At 30.4% G+C, this 19,747-nt stretch overlaps 1 protein-coding gene across 5 annotated transcripts in view; it reads left to right on the top strand.

Annotated features, from left to right (window-relative positions):
- The window catches only part of LOC115875917 (potassium voltage-gated channel subfamily H member 6), a 318,511-nt gene that overhangs the window by 231,067 nt on the left and 67,697 nt on the right, over positions 1-19,747 (top strand). For 3 of the 5 annotated variants that reach the window (XM_030891500.1, XM_030891497.1, XM_030891496.1), the window contains exons 11-12: positions 6,982-7,011; positions 10,366-10,520. In XM_030891500.1, the coding sequence (XP_030747360.1) occupies positions 6,982-7,011; positions 10,366-10,520 (185 nt within the window). Of the gene's footprint in view, positions 1-4,335; positions 4,357-6,981; positions 7,012-10,365; positions 10,521-19,747 lie in introns of all 5 variants that reach the window. The other 2 variants (XM_030891499.1, XM_030891498.1) reach the window with 1 other exon arrangement.

Here is a 19,747-nt window from a genome sequence, read left to right as displayed (position 1 = left end):
TATTCATCACAACAATATTGATCAGCGCTAATTAATATTGAATAAAGAAAATCAAATTGAAAGATTCAAATAATTAATTTCCAGGTCAGCAATTTAAAGATATTTTTTTAATTTTTTTTTATTGTGATTTGAAATCTCAGTGTACCATCTAATAATATGCACAATATTAATCGAACTTATTATAAATAAATCAACTTCTACAAACTAGTTTCTAATAAATATACCGGTGAATACTAATAATACTAATAAATAAAGTGTTACCATGCACCCTCCATAATGGACAAATTTATTTTTCGTTCAATCTTGTTTATAGCAGTTTGAACAGATCTTGTACTTATACTTCCGAATGCATTTTATACTCTTTATTTGTTTTTAATTGTTCGTTAATTGTTTTGTAGTATTAATGTTGAAATGTATTGATTTCACTTTTCCAAATGACGTCAAGTAATGAGACAGGTCCGGGAACCTCGCTGGCCATTATACTGCTCTACCATTTCCAATCTTCCGAGGAAATTATTTGATTGTTTATATTATATTATATTATTTATATTATTTATTTTATATTATTTTTATTATTTTACTGCACTTGATTTTCCGTATTCAATGTTTTACCCCACGTCATTGTTAAGCTTGAAAGCTTAACAACATGGTAACGATGAACAGATTAAATATTTAAAAAAAACAGAGCCGGACTTGAAATTAGTTTAAATAAATTGTGTTCAAAAGTCCAAAACAAAAAAAAAAGTATCTAGTGTGGCATATCATTGTACTCAGGAGACCGAGTTCTTTCGAAACCTGAAATATAAAATGCAGGTCCGTATTTAAAAAAAAATAAGTTGGCCTCTGCATCTCACAAATTATCAACTAATTTAAAAATCTAAAAATACCATCGGATAGCCCTAATAAAGTGGCTATAAGAATGTGCAATTTGTTTTATGATTTTCTAAAAAGTAACGACAGGAAAAAATAAAATTGATTTTCAAAAAAGCCGTTTTTTCTAATAAACTCAGCAATCCTTAAAATTTTTAAAACTTTTTTGATGGCATCTTGATGAACATCTTATTTAACCATGTTCGTATCTATTACGGTTATCGAGACACCAATGCTCGTACCTCGAATTTGTAGCACCCGGTATAATCGAAATCAGCAACTTGTCTCTATCACAAACTAATTTAGGTTGTAATTTATGTGTAACTAGCGTGTACCAGCGACTTCGTTCGCGTCGAATTAATCATTTGTAATGGTGATGATAAAGCAAAGCAAAAATTTCCATTAACATACAAACTGGATAAAATTTTCTCACATTTATATCAGCATCCGAAAAAACAATATGGCGATATTATTATATAACTTGGTAATATTTGAGGGGTAGTTTCATCTCTTTGGAATTTGACTTTCCGGAAAAATCCGTTTGCCAAAAATAAGCTTTTTACGTCAAGCAGTTTAAGCAGAATCGTGGTTAAGAAATTACCCAACTTGTTGGAACACCCTGTATGATTTTATAAAAAATTTCAAAATATTTAAAAAAAACCAAATAAATTATGCTTGGCCAAGCGTTTTCCCGAAAGACTAACCGTTTTATAAATAACAAATATTGTAATATTTGAGGGGCGTTTTCACCCTCTTGGAATTTGAGATTCGAGAAACCCCTCCTTATCGAAGCTCTACACCCCACAGTCAATCCGTTTGGCAAAAATCAGCTTTAAACGTTAAGCAGTTTAAGCAGAATCGTGATTACTCAATGGTCATATTTTATGAAACACCCTGTATAAATTTATAAAAAATCTTAAAATATGTAAAACAACAAAATAAAATATACGTGTTTAAGAGTTTTTCCGAAAAACTCACTTGTTTTGAAATAAAAAATATTTTAATATTTGAGGGATAGTTTCACCCCCTTAGAATTCGAGTTTCGAAAAATCTCTTCTTATCGAACCTCTACACCCTAAAGTCAATCTGTTTTCTAAAAATCAGCTTTTTACGTCAAGCGCTGTAAGCAGGATCGTGATTAATCAATGACCAGCTTTTTAGAAACACCCTGTATACGTTTTTAAAAAATCTTAAAATATGTAAAAAACAAAATTAAATATACGTGTTTAAGCGTTTTTTCGGAAACTTGACCGTTTTTTAAATAAAAAATATTGTAATATTTGAGGGGTCGTTTCACCCTCTTGGAACTGGAATTTCGAAAAATCCCTTCTTATCGAACCTTTACACCCTAGAATCAACCTGTATGCCAAAATTGAGCTTCTTACGTTGAGTGGTTTGAGCAGGATCGTGATTAATCTGTTTGTCAGTCACTTAAGGATTTTATATATTAGTATAGATTTAGGTTAGTCTGTGTATATCTGTGTAGTAATATTTTGATCACGTACACACCAACTTTTATTCATTTTCCTATATTGTAGAGCCTATTTAACCCGATTATTTGAATTACAAATAGAAATACAAATGCTAAAGGGGGTTTTCATAGTAAAATAGATCTATTTTTAAAAATAGCCCCGCTGATATTCAATAAAGTTCTAAGAATAAATTGTCTTCTCTAAACTTTCATTGGTTGGATTGATTTTCTAGCCCTATCATAAAACCTTAATATTTTATTTTCTTTAAGACTTTAAAAATGTTACTCCCCACCAATTTAAATATACAAGGTGATATATCCAATGTGTAATATGAATAATACATTTTTCTCGCAATGTATTCTTCATAAAACTACTTTAAAGACAATCCGGGAACATACTGTATACAATCTGATACGAAAATGACACTTACAGGTACTATACCGAGCGTTTCTTAAAAGTGGCTCACTCCTACTTTTTCAGATAAAGAAACGAGATTTAATACGTTAATATATGACATAAATCTGGATTGATTGACGTATTAAACTGTTTTCGATCACTTCCTGTTTCACCGGAAATGACTAAAACTTTTGATTTTTAAATGACATGCTCGGTATTTTATTAATTCGGTAGAAAATTACACTCTAAATAGGATGACATATCATATGTCACTTTTGACATTTCCGACGGATATTTCCTTGAAAGTAGATAACTAAAAATACATATCAATCTTATAATAATACGCAGTATGGTACATTCACCTTGTATATTTCCTTGTATTTATAAAAAATGGTCTTAATGTAATACATGTTGCATTTTGATAAAAATATATTTGGAATGTTTGTTGCAACAATATAAATGTTTGATGTTAGTATTTATTTTTTATGTTATATAACGTAAGATATTTTTGAAGTAGCATATTTAGAAGTGGTAATTTTTAATTTATATAATGAGAAGACTTTGTCGACCTTTGTACCGTGTAATACAAAAAAAGGCGTTAAAGACCGTTGGGAGTGACAATTTATGATAATTTTTGCGAGGTCAATCTCGAAACATCATTTACTAAGAATTGTAAAATCTTGTCAAAAATATAACACTAATAATAGAAAGATAAAAAATGATAGAATGATTCTAGGCACACATCTATTTTCAAAAAAAAAATCTTGCATTGTAAACTTAACCATTTAAAAACCATTTTTTCTCAATTTAAAAATAACTTACCTTACAGCGTTTTCAGATGGAGCGACCCGTCCGCGACGGACGGCCCATCGTGTTTTTTCAACATAGCCGTCGGACAAACTCCGTCGGACGGAGCAGACGCGCGCATGTGAAATTGTTCATATAACCTCATGGTACTTGCTCGAACTCACCGACTCTCCGTCGCGGACGGCCCGCTCCATCTGAAAGCGCTGTTATCCTTCTTAACAGCGCTTTCAGATGGAGCGGAGCGTCCGCGCGTACATTCAATTTCACATGGGTCGCGTATGCTCCGTCCGGATGTCTTAAAAAAACATCCACGCGGACGCTCCGCGCCTACGGTCCGCTCCATCTGAAACCGCTGTAAAGTCAACAGACAGTAACAGCGCTTTCAGATGGAGCGGAGCGTCCGCGCGTACCGTCCGCGAGTTCCATGTGTTTAAATGAACAATTTCACATAGGTCGCGTATGCTCCGTCCGGATGAGCTATCTTGAAAAAACATCCGCGCGGACGGACGCGGACGGTCCGTTCCATCTAAAAGCGCTGTAAGCGTCATTAGAAATACAGAAGAGTACGGACCAAGTAAACGATATCTAGGGGTTGACCTCGCCAAAATTTCATCGAATAAATATATCATTCCTCAGCCGTCTTTGACGCCGTTTTTTTTTTGCTCGTATGATATTTCTTCTTACTAAAATTAATTATTTATTTTTGACATTTCGTATCGTAATTGGTAAAACAGTGATTTTTGTAAGTCGATACTTTTTTTAAATCAATTTTTTCAATTCTTTTCTATAGTTGGGCTTGGATAAGGATGAGGTAGAGAGATATAGTTTTGAATCGCTTATATTTTTCTATTATTTTCAGCGAAAATTTAGGACAACAGTGTAACTATATTCGAAGGGTATTTACTTATTGCACCACGTTATAAAGGATTGAGTTTAAATTATGTTTGAACACTTCGAGTATAGTTTGAAGCTAATTTTTCATTATTAAAATTCACAATGTTTACATGGACTCTAATCAACATTACCTCTACATACAGTTAAATTTGAGTATTGCTTGGATTATTTTGTTGAAGTTTTATGCACGCTGTATTTTGATATGCTATCTTTTATATTGGAATGTTTTTTGACCAATTATACGCTTATACATTTAAAACATATAATATATCCGAACCTCTTTCAACGAATTATATATTTTGGTAATTTTTGATTGTTTAATTACACTCAGATGCAAAAAAACGCAACGGAGAAAATTTTGGTCAAACTTAAATTGTTATATTTTTGTTATTTTTAGGCCTATTTCCATGAATTTTTTAGCAAGCTGTATATAATTATATTACCTTTAATTTGTAAACTCAGTTTTTTATAAACTTTAGTATTTGGCATATTATACAGGGTTAAGCGAGAGGTTGTTTTCTTACCCTAACTTTGACATACCCTATGCGATAATTTCGTGTGTAAATTTTCCTGAAATATAATTTTAGGGTCAGAACCATGTCTCCTGAGCATTTTGTTTTTTGGATCATGTCAATACATGCCTTGGTTAATTTTTAAGAGCGAAATGAACTTGCCACCAACAATTTGTAATTTTTTCAATTATAATTTATTTTTGAAGTTTTTTTTCAATATGACAAGGCAGCTGTGGTGATTATTGTGAACTATACAGGGTGATTCCTGTAAGTCGGTCATGCTTTCGGGGAATGATAGAGGACGTCGAAATATTAATTTTGATTTAGCACACTATGGGTCGGAAATGCCTCTTACGCAAGATACAAGGTGTTAAAGTTTTTGAAAAATTAAAGATATTCTTTAATAATATTTTAACAACTGAAGGTATCGTTATAAAATTTTATTATAGGAGTCTACCTAACAAAGACACTTTAAAGGTAAAAAGAAGAGATTTTAGTTTTAACCAGTGGCGTAGATGTTATACGCATCAGGTAATTTTGGCAAAAAAAAATACGCCACTGATAAAAAATAAAATTTTTAGAGTTTTTTTATTTACTCGGTTTATTTCCAAGCAAAAATATCTCTTGCAACTTTCTCCTATCTAACACCATTTTGTCACAATTTAAAAATACATACATTTTTAATGAGAATCTTAAATACAGCGAATAATTATAACTAGAGGGCAGAAACACATGTGCAGATGTGCATCGTCAGCTCCCTTCATAATTTATGTACATATGAATTTAAATAGGCCAAGGTTTAGCTCCTTAAATAAATTTTTAAAAAATTATAAATTTAAACTAGATTTTTTTTATTGTCAATAATAAAATTCATAGTTTTAAGGTAGTTATAATAATTCGCATATTTAAGGTTCCCATTAAAAAATTATTTCTTTTTAAATTGTGACAAAATGATGTTAGATAGAAGAAAGTTGTAAGAGACTTTTTTTCTTGGAAATAAACCAAGTAAATAAAAAAAACCGAAAATGTTATTTTTATCAGTGGCGTACTATTTTTTTTGAAAAAATTATCCGATGCGTATCACATCTCCGCCACTGGTTGAAACTAAAACCTCTTCTTTTTGCATTTAAAGTGTCTCTGTTAGGTAGACTCCTATAATAAGATTTTATAACGATACCTTTAACTGTTAAAAAATTATTAAAGAATTTCTTTAATTTTTCAAAAATTATAACACCCTGTATCTTGCGTAAGAGGCATTTCCGACCCATAGTGTGCTATATCAAAATTAATATTTCGACGTCCCCCATCATTCCCCGAAAGCATGACCAACTTACAGGAATCACCCTGTATACTACCACAGATTATACAGATTATAAACTTTGTTTTTTCTTTATTGTTTTTCGTGGTTCCAATTTTCGGAATCGAGCACTAGTTAGGTTACTAGTTTACGCACATAGCACGCCCACTTATGGCCTCTAAAATTGTGCACAGCGCCTGACCAGGACAGTTATTAGAGAGATATCGGAAAACCGAATAGCGTCATGCAGTATTTACGCGTACCTTATCATGGTTACGATATGCGCGAGTCAATTTTTAACGCAACACCCGCTAATAACGTTACCGTCTGACGCAGTTCATTTCGCTCTTAAAAAATAACCAAAGCATGCATTAAGGATAAAAAACAACCCCTCGATTAACCCTGTATAATATGCCAATTACTAAAGTTTACAAAAGACTGAGTTTACGAATTAAAGTTGATATAAATATGTACAGTTTGCTAAAAAATTCATGCAAATAGGGCTAAAAATAACAAAAATATAACACTTTAAATTTGACCAAAATTTTCTCTGTTGCTTTTTTTTGCACCTGAGTGTATAAAATATCGATATTACAGGGTTACTTTTTTGAAAAAAATATATAAATAAATATTTATTATAATTTTCTTTGTACATTATATTTTATTTATGCGTTTGGTATTTATTTTTTATGTAAATATTATTTTAATTAAATTTTTTTATTATTTCTCACAGGATTCGCAAAGTATTAACGAAAAGCAACAGGTAATCAAAAGTAAATATGTTACTTGTTTTGGTGTCACATTCAGTTTTTTAAATATCATTAGCAGGTTTCTGTTTGCTTATTTTAATGCCCATTATTTCTACTAACTAATTATTTACCAAGCAGAAGCATAATGCGTGATGAAAAGTATAATTAACTAATACATTAATTTTAATAACAAATATTTAATTAAGTTAAGTCACAAATTACATATTTTGCCATAATTCTTTAACTTAATTAGTACCTATCGTATTAATACTTTTGTAGTATAAAGTATGTTTCGTTGAATTTATTATAAATATTTAACAGTTTTATATTAGCTTTTTAATAACATAATAGTTATATTGTAATAAAAGGAAAAAGAATAACAAATATCAAGCTATCAATAGTAAAATAATAAGCTTTCCAATTAAATAACAATATTCGTCCCTGTTGGCTTTCATGTTCAAGTTTATACAGAGTGAACATTAAATAGTTGTAAATATTTTAGGTGTAGTATATTTCGAGCCCAGAAACACGGCTATGAGGATTTTTTCGCAAAAAAAATATTGATTTTTTTGAATTTTTTTTTCGAAATTTTTTGGTTTTCAGTTGAAAAACATAAATTCTTGATAATATGCAACATAGGTAGTAGATTAAATTTACAAGAAAGAAACCCCAGAAATGATCCAGTGGTTCTAAAAATTTAAGTAATCATTTTTTTTTTATTTTCAAAATAAAATAATTCGGTTATTTTGGACTTGTTTGAAAAAAAGGTAAAAAAAAATATTTCTTTTATCGAGATCTACCTACCCTGAAAATATTTGCACTTATTTTTGACTCACCCTGTATAATATGAGAGTTCCCTAAAGATAATGCAAACACTTGAGAAGCTTTTAAATTGAAAATCATTTTTTTTAGTTAAGCTAGCTTGTTATATTTGTTCCGTACATGTATGTTAAAAAGAAACTAATAAAGTATATTAACAATATACTATACTATATTCCATATTAATATTACTAAATATTACTATTTTTTAAATGCTAAGGTAAAAAATTGAATATTTTATATAATTACTTGGCTTTTATTGATTTTTATTGTCAAAAATTTTTAAATGAGATACACTCCCCGGCAAACAAAAACCGGCCACTAAAAGTCCCAATTTCAAAGTTGGATTTCTCGCGAACCACTCATTAGATTTTGATGATTTTTTTTTAAATTGTAAATTAGTTCCTTCTTAACGGATGCTACGTCAGAAATTTTTATTCCGAATTTATTTTGAGCATATACAGGGCACAACAATAAGACGTGTTTTTTTGCCCGAACTTTGTAACACCCTGTAGGGTGCAGCAGCTGTCGTAGCTATTGCTAAATCAAATCGCATTGTAGCCTCATCTTTTGTGAGCATTTTGTTTTTTTAGTCATGACATTATCTCTGTTTGTGTTGGAGATACGCTGCTTTAAAACGAACGTCTCGGAAAAATGCTTCTTAGTCCATTGCTCAATATCCCAATTCACATGCAAACGCGCAAACTGAAGACGTGCTCGACGATATCTTGCAAGTAGCTGGGGTCCTGTGGCAGAGAAATCCAACTTTGAAATTGGGACTAGTTTTTAATGGCCGGTTTTTTTGCCGGTGAGTTTATATCCATTTATTATTTTTTACTATAATACCATTTATTATCATTTGCATTTATTGCCATTTGTTATAAAATCTGGGAAAAATAAGGTATAGTTATTTTATTTATGCTGTTTGCTAACCTAATTTTATTTTTTAATTGTATATATTTTATATATTATTTATTATACAGTATAATTTTTTACATCTTAAAATATCCAATTTTAAAAGAAATAATTACCTTTAGAAATCGCCTAAAACTAATATCATTTGTCGATGAGCATGAGCTATAAAAGTGGTAAATCTGTATTTTATTGCTTGAAAATACACATTAAGTTTGTATTCTAAAATTGGCATAAATAAATATACCGGGTGCGTCTCAGAAGTGACTCAACTTTTTTATTTTTTCGGATAAAAAAACAAGTGTTCGTATGTTAATAAATTACATAAATTAGGATTGGTTGACGTATTTAATTGTTTTCGGTCACTTCCTGTTTTACCGGAAATGATGAGAACTTTTGATTTTTAAATGTTACCGTCGGTATATTTCGATAGTAAATGACACTCTCAATAGAATGACATATCATCTGTGAACTTTTGACATTTTCGCTTAAAAAATCGTATTTTAAATGTCAATCTAGAGTACCATGGCTGCGGTTAAAACACTAATTTTTAATCAAGAACCCTTGGAAAAATAGATTTGATCGTCTAACGTTTTTCGTGTCTTGTCCTGACCAGTTAAAAGATGTCCAAACCCATTAGCATATTTTACCAATTAGCATATTTTAAAAAATATATTTTTTACGAACAATTTGGTACCAGACATTTTGTATTATGAGCCAAATTGTCGTTGTGAACCGCATGTTACAATTTCAAGTAAACAATATGCAAAAATGTCAAAAGTTGACATATTCTATTCAGAGTGTCATTTTCTACCAAATAAAATAAAAAAATACCGAGTGTGTCATTTAAAAATCAAACGTTGTAGTCATTTCTGGTGAAACAGGAAATGACCAAAAACAATAGAATACGTCAATCAATCCTAATTTATGTCATATACTAACAGACCAAATCTCTTTTTTTATCTGAAAAAATAAAAAAGTTGTACGGGTGAGCCACTTTTGAGACGCACCCGGTATCCTATATACATAATTTTTCATAACTTTGTTGGTTATGATTATCTTTTTATAATATAAAAAAGTATTTTTGAAATCTTTTTAATGACTTAAGCCTTTCCTAAAAAGACTGAAATCTTTTTCTGTTTCGGAAAGATAATCACAAATCATTCATAACAAATCAATTAACTATCGTCTTAAGTCAGCTTTCGAAAAATGACTTAAAATCATATGACTTAAATCATTAAAATGGTTTAAATAAAAAAAGACTAAAAAGACTAAAATTTTCTCTGAGCTTGCAGCTCTGCTGTACAGTAAGATGCAAAGCGCTAGAGACGTGAAAATTTGTCAAAACTTATTCAACAACTTACTTTATTTAATAACTTTGGTATGCGTATTTTCAACCACCTGAAATACAGATTTACCATTAGTTGTTTATAAAAGTTAAATTTACAGTTTCATGTTAAACAATAGCAAAAATTTTGTCGGGATTAAGTTAAACATATTTGAAACAGGTTTTAACTCCTGATATAATCACCCATGGATTCTTTTACCACGCCACACATTTTTAAACTAACTAACCTTTGAAAATGTTTAATCGAGACAAACGACGTGAAAAACAACGCATTGTCTCTTTTTTTCAGACAACAACACTGATCGGTCTCCTGAAAACAGCCAGACTATTGAGATTGGTAAGGGTCGCTCGTAAAATTGACAGATACTCGGAATATGGAGCGGCCGTTCTTCTGCTGCTTATGGCCACATTTGCATTGATTGCCCATTGGCTTGCATGCATATGGTAAGTACTAAACGTAGGAATTGTCTCGTTTTGCAAATATTGTCAAGCACAGTATTTATTTTACGATATATTAGGCTGACTTTACAAGGGAAGTTAAAAATGGAGACGGATTGATTACTTATTCCCATACCAATTCCTTCCATTTATCCCACTGCACTGTTCCTATTGCTTTAATCTCGGTAATTAATCGTTACGCTCCCTTGGTTTTGTCTAGCTTTGTTGATTTTGTCACGCTAGGTCAATACCACCAGAGTACCTATATAAATGTTCAATATGTGAATAATAGATTAGTTTAACATAATATGGTTAGATTAAATTTGAATGCGTTTATTGATACCATTATAAAACTTGATTAAAACTTGGCTTGGTGTATTTCACGCCGTCCCGGTTACAGTTCATGTTGATCGCATTAAAATAATATTGAAATCGTGGGTTTGTCATAATATTTAAATATTTTAGTTTTTTACTGTGCAGTTATTAAAACTATAAAAATAGTGCAGTTATTGAAACTATAAAACTCTCAGGTACGAGACTAGTGTGTTGTAACGTTGTTTCGGGTAGTAAAAAATAAGTGGAAAAAGAATCCGAACTAGGCGTCGTATTGTGTTGTGACAATTTCAAATGTTAATAAAATTGCCGAAAAAATGCTAACGCATAAAGGAGAGCGTAATTAGGGCATTGTTGGGTGCAATAACATTAAATAACTCAACTTTCCCGGATATTCAACCGTCCCGAACCAACATTTTATAGCTTCATACTTTGTACGAAAGAATGGGGGCTAACGAAAGACATGCTATTGCTATTATAACACTTTTATTAAGCATTTTTGCGATAGATGATTCTTTTTTAGATTTTGAGTTTGGTGTGTAAAAAAGAGGACTTTCGATACGTGAGAGAAAAAAGGACAGTACGTACAGTATAGACGACGCACACTGGGGCAGAATTGGCAATTTATATACAATAAGTATTAAAAACTAAATCTTCCTAATTCAGGTGAAATTAATGTATTGTTGTAGGCTATATGCCCCTGAATATTATATAATAATATAGGCGCTGAATCGACAGTGGTTGCTTAGAAATAGCCTTTGTTTTTGCGTATCAACTAAAATTGTTTCGATTTTCTTGAGCCGGCTTTTCAATTTACTCCTTTTTGTATTTGATTTTCTAGTAATAAGTTTATATTTATTTTAATAGCGGCATTGTTATTCGCTCGAATCAGGTAAGTAAATTAATATTCCTCTGGTTTTGATCTATATTACGCGATTATTCGAAGACACAAGAAAGTTGAAATAATGTAAGCCAAAAATTTGCATCCACTTAATTAAATTTGAAAATCACAAAGTAGTTTAGTTATGAATCTTTGTACATCCGCCTGATTTTGACATATATTATTTTTCCTCCATTCAAACAATTTAATATTATAACAAAAATGTTTGCCCGCTCTTGCCCCATTGTAAATTATTTTAAGTTTAATGAACCTATGAATAGTCGAAAAATTGATCATAAATTATCGCTAAATAATAATAAAAAGTTTTCTTCAGCAAGTATTGACATTTCTCTGCTATTTTCTTCTGGATATATGGTATAAAAATAGAAAATGGATGAAATACTATATTACGTAATGAGTACTGTAAAAATATATTACGGGCGAATAGAAAAGTTGCACACAAGGCGTGTGGGGATGGGTGTAGTATTGTATGGGCGCATTACTATATTTCTACAACAAGATTTGCGTACTAAACTTTACCTACGACCACAAATACTGCAAAAACATTTTCGTTATTAAAGTTTTTTAAATGTTTGGTATACAGGGTGCCACCTCTCATACTACTCAGAGTATACGGAAGCTCCAAGAAGAATGTCTGAATGAATGTTTACATTGAAATGCAATTTTGTAAGTAAATGTAAGTCAATTTAGAGCATTTTTTAAAAATATATAGAGTTCTATAAGGTGTCCCCAAAAAAAGTTACACATCAAAGTTGTATTTTTTGTAACGGAACACCCTATACAGGGTGTCCCAGAAATAAGTGCAAGTATTTTAAGGGGTGGTAGATCTCGATAAAAGAAACATATTTTTTCCTTATCATTTTTCAAACAAGTCTAAAATAACGGCGTTATTTTACTTTGAACATTTCAAAAAAAATATTTTTTGCTAAAATTTTGAGAACCACTGGATCTTTTCTGGATTTTCTTTCTTGTAAATTTAATCTACTACCTATGTTGCCATATTATCAACAAATTATGTTTTTTGACTAAAAACTCAATTAAAAAAAAAATCTATAAAAAATTTCCAAAAATTCCGAATTTTCATTTTTTTTCGCGAAAAGAAACTCATAAGCATGTTTCTGGGGTTGAACTATACTACCGGTTATAATACTTGCATTTATTTCTGGGACACTCTGTATATTAATTGATTTTCGGATTCTAGAAAGAAATAAAGGTGAGTTTCATTAGAGAAGCATAAGAATAAATGTAAGGTTTTTGATATATTTAACATTTTCTAAAAATTAAGACTATATTTTAAACTTCAGTAAATTCTACCTAAATTGGAATTTCTAATCTAATATATAGTTAAAATAACCGTTGTAAACTTTCGAAAAATGAAATGATTTTTTTATGTTTACCCGTCCTGTATAACAGTTATACTACTAAGCAATAGCCATTTTTTGATAAAAGTTGCTTTATAACCTGCTGAAATTAAAGTAATAAAAATATCTAAACTTTCGAAAAATAAAGTAATTTTTTTGTCGAGCCACCCTGTATAGTAGTCATACCGCTAAGCAATAGCCTTTTTTGATAAAAGTCACTTTATAACCTGCCGAAATTAAAGTAATAAAAATATATAAACTTTTGAAAAATAAAGTAATTTTTTTGTTGACCCACTCTGTATAATAGTCATACCGCTAAGCAATAACCATTTTTCGATAGAAATCACTTTATAACATGTTAATTATTCGTAAAATATATGTACACTATCACCCAAACTTTTTCGACATATTTAGTGAATCCTGCCCCACTGTGCGACGGTTGACAACGCTAATTTAAATCCGCGTATTTGTATATATCAGTTATTTACGATATTCTCCGACGGTGGCAGCACCGGCGGAGAATGCACCAAGCCTCTAAATCATAGCAAATCAACTTTTAGCACATGATTAAGCTTACATTAGCCGCATTACTATTATAGCAGCATTAGTCATTATTACTTAGCCGGTACAGCCTTGCCCACTTTACATATTTTCTTTTAATCAAAATATTTTAGGAAACAAAAATGAATTAATTATAAATATATAAACAGTTATTATTTACATCAACAAAACTCACCTCCTTAACAGCACTTAAGGGAAATAAAGGGCTATTACTACCGCTTGCCCGTTCAAAATATTCTAATAAGTTTGCACTGAGTTTTTTGCAACGGCTGTTAAGCTGCTTCGGCATCTGCTAATCCAAAAAATTCGTAATACAAAACTGAAGTGTCAAAACGAATCAAAAAAGAAAATAAATAAATGTGGCAACTTGGATATTTGAAAGTTACATGAACTACATTATCTACTTCGATTAACTACATGTAATGTAGTTTATGTTGTTTTTAAGAGTAACATGTAATTAACCAAACCCAGATAACAGCGCTCGGCTCAAGTAAACCTCCACCTTTACATTTCTGTTTTAGTGTCGAAATACACATCCTTTTTTCAAGTAATGAACTCGAGGCAAAAATAGTATATTATTCAACGAGCATATAATGGTGGCTGTTATTCACGCGGATGAAGTTTTTATCCAAGTGAATAACAGCCATTATATGCGAGTAGAATATACTATACTTTATCCAATCAAAAAATTTAGATAATATCAATATAAGTTTTTATTTTTAAAAAGCAACTTTTGAAACTCCCCATAGATAAATGCAAAAAGTGACAATTAAAACTTCAAATTTTTAAATCGAATTTTAGAGTAGAAAACGAGGGAATTTTAACATTGTTTCTTCGTAATGGTGTTTAATAATTTGTTTACATGTCGAGATATAACATGAGAGACTTATTATAAAGGAAAAAATATATTTTAAAAATCTTATGACAAGAAAAACAACTTTTAGAACACCCCATAGATGAGTGCAAAAAGTGACATTAAAAACTTCAAATAGCTCTTGTTTGGAGTTTGGATCAAGATATCCGTGGAAGCGGTGAATAATGAAACCATTATTCACTAGTGAATAATGAATATTATTGTTATTCCATAAACTCATGTATAATAATCAAATTATAGACGAGTCGTGGATAAAAGAAATTAATACCACATTAATAATACACAATAAATTATATATTTTTTTGTTTGACTTTGTTAGTCTTTAGTTTGACTTTGTTAACTATAGTCTGCAATTTTTCTTTATGCTTAGGAAAACAAATACAGGGTGAGTTTCCTACGATGTTCTCTATGGGTATCTCGGAAACTATTGGAGATAGAGAGTCGGTTAAATGGCGAAAGAATTGCAGTTTTGTGGGGTCATAAATATGCGCCTTTCAGATTTTTGAAAAAGTTCATGGCTTACTAGATATTTCGAAAAAAAAAATTTCTACTATTTTAAAAATTATCCCTAATTCCATTATAAGCTATTTTAGACAAAAACTTTTCAAATAAAAGTTGTAGATAATCACATCCTTAATGAGATCGTGTCCTCCGTTTTTTTCTAAAGCCTGTCATTTTTGACATATGACACAAACATATGCTTTTTTAAATGGAAACCATAGTTGGCCATGACTTCATAAAAATCGCAATTTTTTAACCTTTTTGGCGATATAAGCTATAATATGTTTTCTTTGAAAAATTACTGAGTTATAGCCAATTCTTATCATTTTTAAATAATTTCACTTAGTTAGCCATGGAAACAAGTTTAATCGTCTTTGCTCTCATAAATGTGAAGCTGTCACATCCAAACTTTGTAAATTAAGATAAACAAAAATTGTAAATATGAATTTTTCAAATGAAAAAAAGCGTGTAAGATTATTGGTTCAACTTTTCTTGACCATACATTTTCGAGGATACGTTGACCGGTGAGTGTTATGTTTTTTTAGAGAACGATTTTCAAGACTTGTTAGAAAAGTTATATTTAGTTATAGCAAATTCTTATTTTTCTTGACTGATTTCACTTAGATTGCATGGCATTCTTATTCTGTTATGATTTATAACTTATAAAAAATCAGAATATATTACTGAACGGTTCTTTAGAATTTACATTACACAAACTAAAACTTAAAAAAATAATATCACTGCAGTCACTGCATACACTTTAAGTTATTTTAGAAAATGTTCAAAAAATCCGCCATTGTTTTGAGTTACATCTTTTTAAAACTAAATTATTACCTACTCTCACAGAACGACCAGTCGACATAATTAAACTTCTCTCGTACCGCCACTTCGAGTGCCTCTCTTAATTCATAATGTATTATTATGATATAAATAATTTTTAACATTTCTTTCATTATGGGGGGGGGTCATATGGAAACACTCTATTGATGCGCGAGTATCTACACGCTTTTCTTCATTTGAAAAATTCATATTTACAATTTTTGTTTATTTTAATTAACTTAATTTACAAAGTTACGGCTTCACATTTCTGAGAGCAACGGCGATTGAACTTGTTTCCATGGCTAACTAAGTGAAATTGTTTAAAAATGATAAGAATTGGCTATAACTCAGTAATTTTTCGAAGAAAACATATTATAGCTTATATCGCTAAAAAGCTTAAAAAATGGCGCTTTTTATGAAGTCATGGCCAACTATGGTTTCCATTTAAAAAAAAACATATGTTTGTGTCATATGTCAAAAATGACAGGCTTTAGAAAAAAACGGAGGACACGATTTCATTAAGGATGTGATTATCTACAACTTTTATGTGAAAACTTTTTGTCTAAAATAGCTTATAATGGAATTAGGGACAATTTTTAAAATAGCCGATATTTGTTTTTTTCGAAATATCTAGTAAGCCATGAACTTTTTCAAAAATCTGAAAGTCGCATATTTATGACCCCACGAAATTGCAATTCTTTTCCCATTTAACCGACTCTCTACCTCCAGTAGTTTCCGAGATACCCATAGAGAACATCGTAGGAAACTCACCCAGTATAAATGAGTATTGCAGTAACACAAATGTTCTTAAACAAATATTTTTATTTGTGTACGATATACCTACTTTTATTTTTCAATTTTCTTCTAAGTACGAAATATTATAATTCAACAGGGTTTACCTACTATTAAAAATAATTATAAAGAGTCTAGCACTAAAAGCTATTTCTCATAAAAATATCCTTAATATGGGGGCTTAACGGCTATAATAACTCCTCTTGCCATTTCATTTCATTATAGCGTACTTACCATTAGCTAGAGAACCACCAACGTATAAAAATGGCTTAGAAAAAGAAAATGAGATTTTTATTTCGAAAAAATCTGTGGTTTTCAATCTCAAATTAATATATTGTTTTAAAAAATAAATATTGATTAAAAGTGGTTACTGCCTGTCATTTATACAGGCTGTCCCAAAAAACATGTGCCATCTCTCGTAGAGAGATTCCTCACGTAAAAATTAAATTCATTTTTCATATCAACATAGGCACGATTCTGCTTTGTTTCGTAGCTACAGGGTTTTAAAGTCTCTATATTTTCTCGATTTATTATAATTTTCTTCCAAGTACTTTGAGCGTTTCGAATGAAATTTTGAGGGTAAAAGTTACTATAAATGCGACATATTTTAAGGCTAAAAAAGTGTCGCCATATTCATCAGGGACCTCCATATAGGTTATCACTCGAATATTTTTCTAAAAAAAGCATGTACGCCACTGACTTATTTTCTTTTGTTAGCGAAATAGTGTAAGCTGTTTAATGCCGATTAAAATTTGTCTCTTGATATTTTGTCGATTTCGGCCTCGTTAATGAATAGTAATAATAACTAATAATAATAAATGATAATAGTATTTAGTAATAAATTACGTAAAATAATTAATTTATTAATTTCATTTTTATTTTTATTTTTTTAATTGTGATTAATAAAATTCCGTTTATCTCATGAATTCCACAAAATATCAAAAGATAACTTAATTGACATTAAATGTCCTACACAATTTTGATATCAAAAGAAAAAAAGTCAGTGGCGCACATGTTTTTTTTTAAATATTCCAGTGATAACCCATATACAGGGTGTTTCAAAACAAATGCGAAAAACTTCAGGGGGTGATTCCTTGTTCAAAATAAAGGGTAGTTTGCTTTATAAACGTTGGGTCAAAAGTCAACCATTAGGGAGATATCGCGGTACAAAGATGGCGGAAAAATAATGTTTTTATTTTTTATCTTGAAAACGAAAAGAGATAGGCTAATAAAATTTTATGGAAGCATTACTGTTATGAAAACACACTTTTAGGTAATTTTTTTACTTTTTTAAAATGAGTGGAAGGGTTTGAAATAAACTACCCCTATCATTCTTGTTAACGAAATTTAAAGAAAAATCTTATCAAAACATGCAAATGCTTTAATTTGGATAGTTTAGTTTGTTTAGAAACTTTTTTACCTCTTATGTTTTTTTGATAAAACTCACCGATTGGAAATTAAAAAATAAAATGTAAAGCATTACATGTCAGGACAAAAAACAATTTTAGATTAAGAATCTAGTGATAATAACGATAATAATAATCATCTAGATAATAACGTATTGCAGTAGAGTAATGTCAAATAAAATAATATTAGAAACATCCTAAAAAGTAACAGCGGCCGACTAGATTTTTTCCTAAAAAAATTACAGCAGCCCACTAGATTCTTTATCAGAAAATGTTTTTTGTCCTGACATGTAATGCTTTACATTTTATTTTTTAATTTCAAATCGGTGAGTTTTATCAAAAAAATACAAGAGATAAAAAAGTTTCTAAACAAACTAAACTATCCAAATTAATTTTTTTGCAAAAAATAAAAACATTATTTTTCCGCCATCTTTGTACCGCAATATTTGATCCTTTTGATAGTATATAATACTTTTGATCCAACGTTTATGAAGCAAACTACCCTTTATTTTGAACAAGGAATCACCCCCTGAAGCTTTTCGCATTTGTTTTGAAACACCCTGTATATGCACGTCCCTGATGATTTTTTAACACCTTTTTAGCATTAATATATGCAGCACTTATAGTATTTTACTTATATTTTTTTTTTAATTTCATTCAAATCACTAAAAGTACGTGGAAGAAACGCCCGGACGCTCCGCACGGACTGTCCGCTCCATCTGAAAGCGCTGCACTATGGTTTCTAGAAGCTACTTTTTTGGCCAAATGGAAAATACCGACTGTAAATTTGTGTTTTTAATAAAATAATAAAAGACTAATAAAATGAAGTTATTTTTAATCTTCTCATTCAACGTATGATTAACATTTACCTATGAAGTATCTTCTGTATCTAGTTCCAAAAAAGAAAGTTGATCAATCATCGAATTACTGCTGTCTTTAGAAATATCTTCTTGCACTTCTTCTTTTTGCATTTCTTCTTCTTCTTGCTCTTCCTCCTCGTATTACTCTTCTTTTCCATGCTTCTCTTCAAATTGTTCTTCATTTAACTTCTTTTCGATTAAGTCAGGTACACGAAGTAGGTTAAGTACATCGGCAGGATAACTAAATTTACAAAGCAGCCTGCACAAGTAAAGTATTTTGCAGCCTGCCCAAGTAAGCCCAATCCTGCTTATGTTCATCGGAAACTTTTGTGACCGTTGTTCTCTAAGTTCTGGAAGATTGCTCCGAAAAAGATAAACGTGGGCGGCCGGCAGATGATGTGGATGGAAGGGATTCATTTAACTCAAGGATAAAATGCTCCTTTAACCAGTCATCATTTTGTTTTAAAAATAAATCTTTAAGCCGCGAAGCCGCCTGCCATCTTCTTTCAAAATTTATACAAAGGCGATTTATCTTTTTTTCCATTGTGCCCGATAGTTCTTGTTCATTATTCTGAAATTTTTGTCTTACAAAATTTGAAACATACCCGTTTTTCTCAACTTTATCGGCCCCTTGTAGCCATTTTTCCAAAAGATCTATTTTTTTTCAATCGATACATAGCTGAAAAAAAATTCTTTTAAAAAAAAGTTGCAGCTAGTATCAGCCAATTTTTTCTTTGATATGTTCAGAAAGGATTGTTTCAAATTTTACAATAATCTAGCATGGAGAAATATAGAGAATTTTTTATAAGCCAAACTAAACTTTTA

The sequence above is a fragment of the Sitophilus oryzae genome, unplaced genomic scaffold (genome assembly GCF_002938485.1).
Source record: "Sitophilus oryzae breed Bouriz unplaced genomic scaffold, Soryzae_2.0 scaffold_1396_pilon_pilon, whole genome shotgun sequence".
Lineage (NCBI taxonomy): Eukaryota > Metazoa > Arthropoda > Insecta > Coleoptera > Curculionidae > Sitophilus > Sitophilus oryzae.
The sequence above is the reverse complement of the archived record's forward strand: the minus strand, read 5'-3'. Positions and strand labels throughout refer to the sequence as shown.